This window comes from Cervus elaphus, chromosome 21, assembly GCF_910594005.1.
Source record: "Cervus elaphus chromosome 21, mCerEla1.1, whole genome shotgun sequence".
Classification (NCBI taxonomy): domain Eukaryota; kingdom Metazoa; phylum Chordata; class Mammalia; order Artiodactyla; family Cervidae; genus Cervus; species Cervus elaphus.
In genome coordinates this window covers 62444112-62452581 of record NC_057835.1, presented here as the reverse complement: position 1 = coordinate 62452581, position 8470 = coordinate 62444112, and the positions used below count along the sequence as shown (strand labels likewise).

The following is an 8470-nucleotide window of genomic DNA, read 5'->3' as shown; positions in this document are numbered from 1 at the left end:
GGCTCAGTCCTACCCATAACACAGGGCAGCGGCAGCCACTGCCATTCTCCAGGAGCTGGTTTTCTGTTCACTCTCAACCTCTTTCATCTTACCCGTCCCTGTGCTTGGAAGACCAGACTCTCCCACTAACCCCATCCCCTGCTTCCCTGCCACTTCTCTCGAGATAAGGCCCGCCAAAGAGGGCCAAATAGAACGAAGCCCTTGGCCCAAGCACCGGCTGATCCTCTCTCCAACCGATCCTTAGTCCTTCGCCTTCACATTTACAGCCTCCGGTCTCCTCCTCATCTGCACACCTTTCCCAGACAAACCCTAACTCTCCCAATGTCACTTCCCAATTCTCCAGCCTCTCCTGCGCCCTCAGTCAATACCTCTCCCAGCTTTCTTCGCCATGAGGATCCCCCGGGGAACCAACCCCCCCCCACCCCCAACACGTACAGTCTCCCTCCTTCCAGGACTCCGCCTTTGGCAGCTCAAGAGCCCCTCCAAGCGCTCACACTTTCCCCCCTCCAGCCTGACACCTTGCGCGCCGTCCCCCCCGCCCCCGCCCCATTCCCGGTTCAAAACCCTTGCGAGCCCTCACTCCCGGATCTCACTCAGTCTCCGGACCCGACACGCCCGCCGCCGGTCCCTGCGCTCCCGGTTCTCTACCTCTCCAGCTGACCCACAGGGCTCTCCATCCACCTCGATTCTTAACTCTTCCCTCTCTCCCGACGCCGGCTCTCAAGCTCCCCTCTCCACACCCCCGCCCTTGAAACTCCCGCTCTCCTCCTCCGCCCAGCTCACTCTCTTCCCTTCCTTCCCTCCCTCCCACCCCATAGCCTCTCCCCGCCCGGTCCTAGTCCTGATCGCCTTCGGGAGGGGTGGGCGCCGCCCGCCGGGCGTCCGCGGTGCCCCGGCCTCCACGGGCGGGAGGTGACGCGGCCCCCGCGGGAGGAGCCCGGGAGGCGGAGGGGCGGAGGAGGCGCGGGCGGCGGCACCGAGCGGCGGCGGCAGCAGCAGCAGCGGCGGCGGCGTAGGGAGCGGGCCCTCCGCACCCACTCCAAGGACCACAGGGGCGGTGGCAGCTTGAGGGACTCCAGGCTGGCGCGTTGATGTGGAAGGACCCGCGCCCGACCCTGCTGCGCGTCGGAGGTCGCTGGGATCCGGGCGCTGGCAGCCGCGAAGCCCCGGCCTCGGGACTGTCCGCCGCTAGCCCTTGTCATCCCTACTCCGCTTTCGCTTCCCCGCTTTAGCCCGGAGGGGTGGTCTCCAAGGCTGCCCCCCCGACCCCGGCCCTCTCCTCGTCGTTTCTGGAGGGGGATCCTCCCTCCGCGGCGCCGGGAGCCCAGTGACGCGTCGGTCGGCGGGACGGCTCGGCAGCTTCCCTGGGAAATTCGTCCCGGCTTCCTCACTCCCCTCTGCGCTCCCGCCTCGGCGCCCCTTTTGGCTCGCGGGACGCTGCCTCCCCCGCTCTCGCAGAGAGTTCCCGGGACTCCCCCCCAGGGGGCTGGGTCGCAGCCACCCCTGTCTCTGTTCCCGAGCAGCGCGCGCGGGGCCCTCCGCCTCCGCCGCGGCCGGACACCCTCGCGCCCCGGGCCGGCGCGCCGCCCTCCAGCCCGCTCCCTCCAGTCACCCCACCCTTATCGCCGTCCCCGCCACCTTACTCCACCACCCTCCCCGCGCAGCTCCGCGCCCTCCGCGGCCCGGCCCGGCCTCCCGCTCCTCTTCTCGCTCCAACAGCTCACTTGCCAGCCCTTCGCCCCCCGGGGAAAAAGAAACATTTCTCGGAGCGCACTCGTCAGCCCAGCCTTCCCCCCACCCCGCCGCGCTCGCCCTCCCCTCCCCTGCCCCCCCGCTCTTTTCCATCTTGGGGGAGGGGGGCCGTCGCCTGGGATTGAAGGCCATTGATTTGTATGTATTTGTCCCGGCGCCGGAGGCTGCCCCAGCCGCCCGCGCGGGTGCCACCGCCGCCGCCGCCGCCGCCGGTGGAGTTGCCTCCCTGCTTCCCTAGGGTAGTTGGACTCCGCCAAACATGTCGGCTCCTGTCGGGCCGCGGGGCCGCCCGGCTCCCACCCCGGCGGCCTCTCAGCCGCCTCTGCAGCCCGAGATGCCCGACCTCAGCCACCTCACGGAGGAGGAGAGAAAAATCATCCTGGCCGTCATGGATCGGCAGAAGAAAGAAGAGGAGAAGGAGCAGTCGGTGCTCAAGTAAGGACCTGACTCCATCTTCCCGCCTCCCTCCCTCCCTGCCCTCCGCCGCCCCCCCCCCCCCCCACCTCGGTCGCTGCCCTGCGGCCGCCGGCGTGCCCGCGGATCGCCGCCCTCCCTTCCCGCCGGCGGCGCCTGGGCCACGAGGGTAGCGACCGCCGCCGGCCGCCTGGGCTAGCTTGCTGGGGCTGTCAGAGCGCAGGGGTGTGTGTGTCGGGGAGGCAGAGCGCTGAGGCCGGCCGCGGCGAGCCTGTGGGCGTTGTAATCCCCCCTCGGCGTCCTTCCGGCTTGCCCCGCCGGGCCAGTTCGGCTGCGGGCCCCGGCGGGGCTCGGGGCTGACTGGGGGCTCCGCGCGTCCCTGGTCGCTTCCCGCCGCCCCCGCGCGGAGGCAGTGACTGGGGCGAGGAATCCAATATGGCCGTGCACAGGTGCTCCCCGGGCCGGGACCCGGGCGGAGGCGCGCCGGCCGGGGAGGAGGGCGCCGCCGGGGGCCGCCGGGGGCCGCCGGGGCCCCGCCTGCGCGGGGCGCTTCTGCCCCCCACAGCCCGCCCCACTGCGGGAAGAGCAGCGCTGCCCACTGTCGCCCCGGGCAGGAGGGCGGCGGTGCGGGCGAGGGGGCCTGTAATACGCGCTATCGTGTCTCGGGTGGGTGTGCGGCCGCCGCCATCTTCCAGCCCCTCCCCCTCGGCGGGTGTGTAACACCCTGCGCTCTGCCGCTCTTCCTATTTGCAACTAGTAAATCTGCTTAATCCCGAAGAGGCTCCGGAGGGACTCCAGTTCCTCCCGTTACTGCAGCTTGGGATGCTCCCTACCTTGTGAAGTTCTACTTCTCGTGCTCGTAGTCTAGGCAGCGGGATCTTGAGGAGGGTGGGACAGTGAAAGCAGCACCCAGGCCCCCAACACAGTTTGGTGACGGTGTAACTTCAGCACCAGGGAACTGTCCAGAGAGAGCCAGAGCGCGAGGTCTGCAGGCGTTTGAGATTCCTTTTCTTGTCAGTCTAGCTAAGAGATGTGTTTCAGCAGGTTTGCTTTTAAATATTTTACGGTTCTTTGACTTCTCGGTTACTACGTGAAGGAGATTGTGCAGAACATGAGTAACCGTTTTTTAATGTTTTTCCAGCTCAATTCTTTCATTTTTTGCTAGAAATGTATTATTCATAAGATTACTTTGTACAGTTTGTATACCAAATATGCGACAGTTCTTTCGTGTCGCCTATTTCTAAATTATGCTTTTCCCATATTCTCCACAGAAACACATAGTTGAAAGTGTAGAGTTCCTCTGGGAAGGAACTAACACACTGACCTCTAATCATGTAAATTCCAAAAAACAGGTTGTTGAATTCAGTATTCTTTAGCACTTAACAAAGAAACAACCCTCTCTACACATATATATTTACATATTTTAATGAAAAATGCTACTTTAAATTATATAACAAACTTATCAAATATCTTTACATGTCCAAGAAAAATACTAGTTCTCAAAAAATACTGAAGGACTAAGAGAGGAAATGTGCTTCTAACATACAAACTGAAATAAAGAATTGCTTCTTCAAAACTAATTTCTGGGTTTGAATAGTTGTTTGGCAATGTGATTTATTAGTAGGCTTGGGAAATGAAAAAAATAGTAAGAGATTTAAGTAGCTTATTTCAACTAGTAAAAAATAAAACAATTATTTTAAAGAGCTCTTTGAGCATACTTCTACCTTTTGCTTAACTTTACTAACAGTGTCAACCTTTTGATGACTTAGAGTTTGATATTTGGATATATGAATCTGTATTTCTTTTTTTTTTAGCATCGCTGTGTGCAGGGGGTCTTTTTTTTCATTTATTTATATTAGTTGGAGGCTAATTACAATATTGTAGTGGTTTTTGCCATACATTGACATGAATCAGCAATGGATTTACATGTGTTCCCCATCCTGAACCCCCCTCCCTCTCCATCCCATCCCTCTGGGTCATCCTAGTGCACCAGCCCTGAGCACTTGTCTCATGCATCAAACGTGGACTTTTCTTATAATTGTTAGAAGTATTGCCAAAATGATGCTCAAATTAAATGTGGTTTTATTTGTTTGACTCATACTTAAATGTAGGAAGTGTTTTTATTTTTTTTACGGCATGCAGAATTTTGGTATTTATGGGCTAGTTCGCTGTAGTTCCAAATCTATTTATTGTTCCAATATGTAGAAACTGAAATGAATTTTTGAGTACTAAATTAAGGATTATTTAAGGTGAACTATATGTTATATTAGGAAAATGTGAAAGGGTTTTTTCAGATAGGTACATGTGAGTATTTTACATTCCTGTGTAAACCTACATACTGTGCAAATGCATATAAAGTTTGTGCATTCATATTTGCATAGTTTAGGTCGAAACAAGCATTCTCTAAGAACATAGTCATACAGTCTATGAAATTACATTGATGAAAAATCTGTTTGTGTTTATGTAAAATATCTATTTGCATCTTTACCTAAGTTAGACTTGGAAGGAGTCATACCTCAAAATGATATGCATGGTTTCAGAATTATTTTTGTATTCATTTTAACAAGAAACTATTTAGAGGTTAAATTATAACATATTTGAAACTTTAATTTTTAATGGTTTTTAAAAATACTTTTGCAGAAACCAACATAATATTGTAAAGCAATTATCCTCCAATTAAAAGTAGATAAAAACTACCTTTTGGCTTTCATAATAAAATAAGATTAGACAAGGAAGATTAGGAAAAGAATAGACTTTATAACAGAATGATAAAAATGAGACAGATTGTTTTGAGGATTTTGACAATTTACTACTATTTTCAATATTGACTCTTAAGTTACAAATGCTATTTATAAGAAAAAAATAGTACTAATATTCTTCCATGATTGCTGTTTGCCATTACATTTTAGGGGCCATTTGCCTGGTCATGACTATACTTTGTTTCTCTTTAGTGATGTCTGTTTAATTGCATGTTAACATTTATTCTGAGAGAAGGTCATAGGCAGAGAGAAATAAACTGAAATTCAAATTCATGTCTGCTGCCTTTTAACAGCTATGTTAAAAAGTGAGTTCGCTGTGTGAAAAATTGAAACCATTGGATGAAAATATTTTTGCATGATCTGTGAGTTTAAATATTCATATTAAGTATTCATACTAAGTAGAGTGTGGATACCCATGGGCATCATATGATGATGTACTGGATTACAAGAAGAAAATTATTAAAACTTATATTTACATTTCTGTCTGTATTTGAAAAAGAAAGAAATTAAGTTTTATTGATACTTAATATATAGATTGACAATGTGAAGATGCATATAAGTAAATATAGATATTTTAACAGTTAATGCCTGATATATTTTTAGTGAGAAAGGTGAGTCAAAACTGATTGAGACCACTACAGTAAACTCTCTTCTAAGGAGCGTGAATAATGAAAAACTATTTATATTTAATCATTAACAGTTTCTTCAAGGCCTAGCTGAATATTCACATATTCTGGAAGTCTTTGGTCATCATCAAATGTTGCAGTTTTACATATGAGTGAGATATTAGGACTTTGGAAGCATTTTTATATTCAATAGATCCTTCAATGGATCAGCAATTACTTTTTTTAAATCCTTACATGAATGCCTTTAACAGTTTTGGTTTGGATAACTCAGTGTATCAGTAAAATCTATAATGTTCTTTTATTGATTAAAGTTTTTAAGCCTTGTCTTTCAAGACTGTAAACTTCTTGAGGGCAGGAATAAAAATGTACTCTTCTTTGGAGTCTCTGTTTTGTAGCATCCGTAACACCTGCACATGGTAGGTATCTAGTAAGCAATGTTGATTTAACTTCGAGTAATGTTCATTAACAAGTAGTTTACCAAACTTGTTGGAAAATGAAATTTTTTGGACAAAGTGCGTAATTTATTTAAAGTTTATATTTTCCAGTGCGTTTTTGTTCTTGTTACTATTTTTTGTTTGTTTTGGGTATGATGTGAAAAAAATGTATGAGTAAAGTAAACCCACTGAAATCAATAGAAAAGTATTTTCAGTAAATATTTATTGGGCTTTCTGCTATCCTTGTATCATAGTCTTTTAGATGAGATGTTTTTGAAACAAATTAGAAATTATGTGTTTCTTACCATGTAAATTATCTTCTCATACACAGTTTAGATTTTCTGTTAATGTCAAAGGGATAATTTGCTCCCCTAATAAAAGAAAACTATAAATAAAAAATTGAGTGATAGATCAAGGTAATGATTTAGATTATATTTAAAACATAGGTAAGAAGTTTTATATTTTTTAATATTTCAGTTTTAAAATACTTTCCAAAATCAGTTTATAAATTTCTTTACTTAATAGGTAATATATACATATGGTACAAAATTTCTTAGCTACCTATTTTCCCTTTCCAGAGGCAACTCCTGTTGCCAGCTTATTTTATACTCTTTCAGAAATATTCTATGCTTTTTTTTTTATTCTATGCTTAAGAGTAGATATGTGTGTATATCAAATATTATGTGTCTCTATATGTATATATGTGTGTGTACACATGTGTGGACATAAAAGGTACAAATATGTTCTGCAGGTTAGTTTTTAGGAGATCAATTCCACAGCCATGAATATATAACTCCCTAATTCATTTTAATGCCTGTATGTGTGTGTGTTTGTGCATGCTAAGTCGCTTCAGTCATGTCCCACTCTTTTCGACCCTATAGACTGTAGCTCACCAGGCTCCTCTGTCCTTGGGATTCTCTAGGCAAGAATACTGAAATGGGTTGCCATGCCCTTCTCCAGGGGATCTTCCCAACCAAGGGATCAAACCCAAGTCTCTTATATCTCTTGCATTTGTACATATATCATTTTCCATATGCGTGAATATGTCTCTGGAATAAATTCCTAGAAATGAGATTGTTTGATCAAAAGGTCATAAAGTGTAACCTTTATATTTTTATAATGTATAAAATAAAAAAATTAAATTTTAATGTTGTCACATTTAATTTCATAAAGGAAGTATGCAGAAGTGACATATGCTAGGGAGATTTTCATATATCCTTGCTAACTCAGTATGTGGTAGTCTTTGCCAATAGTTTTAGTGGAAAATATGCCATTCTAAAATTTAATTGTAGTTTTCTTATTATCAGTGAGATTGAGGGCCGTTTACATTTGTTTAGAGCCTTTTGTATTTCTTTTTCTGTTGGTCATTTTCAGTGATTTGTGGAAGCTCTTTATTTATCACTTGTTCTATGACTTGTTTATGCCTTTATTTTACAAGTCAAGATTTTTAAAAAATATTTAAATTTATTATTATTGCCTTTGGGTTTTGTGATATGCTTAGAATGATCTTCCTCTTTCTGATATTTAAAATACCATATTTTTTCTTACAGCTAAATGAAATTTTAAGTGTGGCATGTCATCTAAATGATGTAATTTAATCATGAAGACTTAAATAAAAACCATTATTGTAGACGCAGTAACCATGGTCATTGCCAAAAACTGAAACTCCGTAGTTTCTAAGGATTCAAAATGCATTTTAAAACATTGCCATTTTATGAGAACATACCTAATAAATTTTTCATATATATTTTATATTTTAAAGTAATTAGGACAATTAAATAGTATCTTCTTGTTGACAATATATCTTGATAAAAATTGATTTGTACAGTGTGATGAAGAGAGAGGTAGTGGAGGCAAGTGTGACAGGCCAGATGAATTTTGACTTGAAACCTTACTTCACTAATTAATAACTACAAGGTCTTGCTTACATTAATAAGCTCTCTGAGGCCATGTTTCCTCTTCTGTGTTATCTGAGTAATAACACCTGTCCTGAAGGATTGTTGTAATCAGTATAGACCCAGCGTCCTGGCACAAGTAGGTGTGCAATACATCATTGCTACTATCCGTCTATAGATAGGCGTCTCTAAACCTTAATTCTATAGCATTTTTGGATGAAATCTGTCGCCCTGCCCTTTCTTTTGAGAGATTCTTTTTCCTGCCTACTAGGAAGTCAAAATATGCCTGGAGGACTTCTAGGTGACTTCATTCTTTGTCAAGGGCTTCCCTGGCAGCTCAGTTGGTAAAGAATCTGTCTGCAATGCTGGAGACCCCAGTTCGATTCCTGGGTTGGGAGGATCCCTTGGAGAAGGGATAGGCAACCCACTGCGGTATTCATGGGCTTCCCTGGTGGCTCAGAAGGTAAAGAATCTGCCTGCAGGGTTCAATCCCTGGTTGGGAAGATCCCCTGGAGGAAGGCATGGCAACCCACTCCAGTATTCTTGCCTGGAGAATCCCCATGGACAGAGAAGCCTGGTGGGCTACAGTC

At 46.2% G+C, this 8470-nt stretch overlaps 1 protein-coding gene across 21 annotated transcripts in view; it reads left to right on the top strand.

Annotated features, from left to right (window-relative positions):
- Positions 1-933: 933 nt before the first annotated feature.
- Positions 934-8470, top strand: part of RIMS2 (regulating synaptic membrane exocytosis 2) — a 590415-nt gene continuing 582878 nt past the window's right edge. For all 21 annotated transcript variants that reach the window (XM_043880157.1, XM_043880154.1, XM_043880169.1 and 18 more), the window contains exon 1: positions 934-2187. In XM_043880157.1, coding sequence (XP_043736092.1) covers positions 2012-2187 — 176 coding nt within the window. In that variant the 5' untranslated portion in view covers positions 934-2011. The remainder of the gene's footprint in view (positions 2188-8470) is intronic.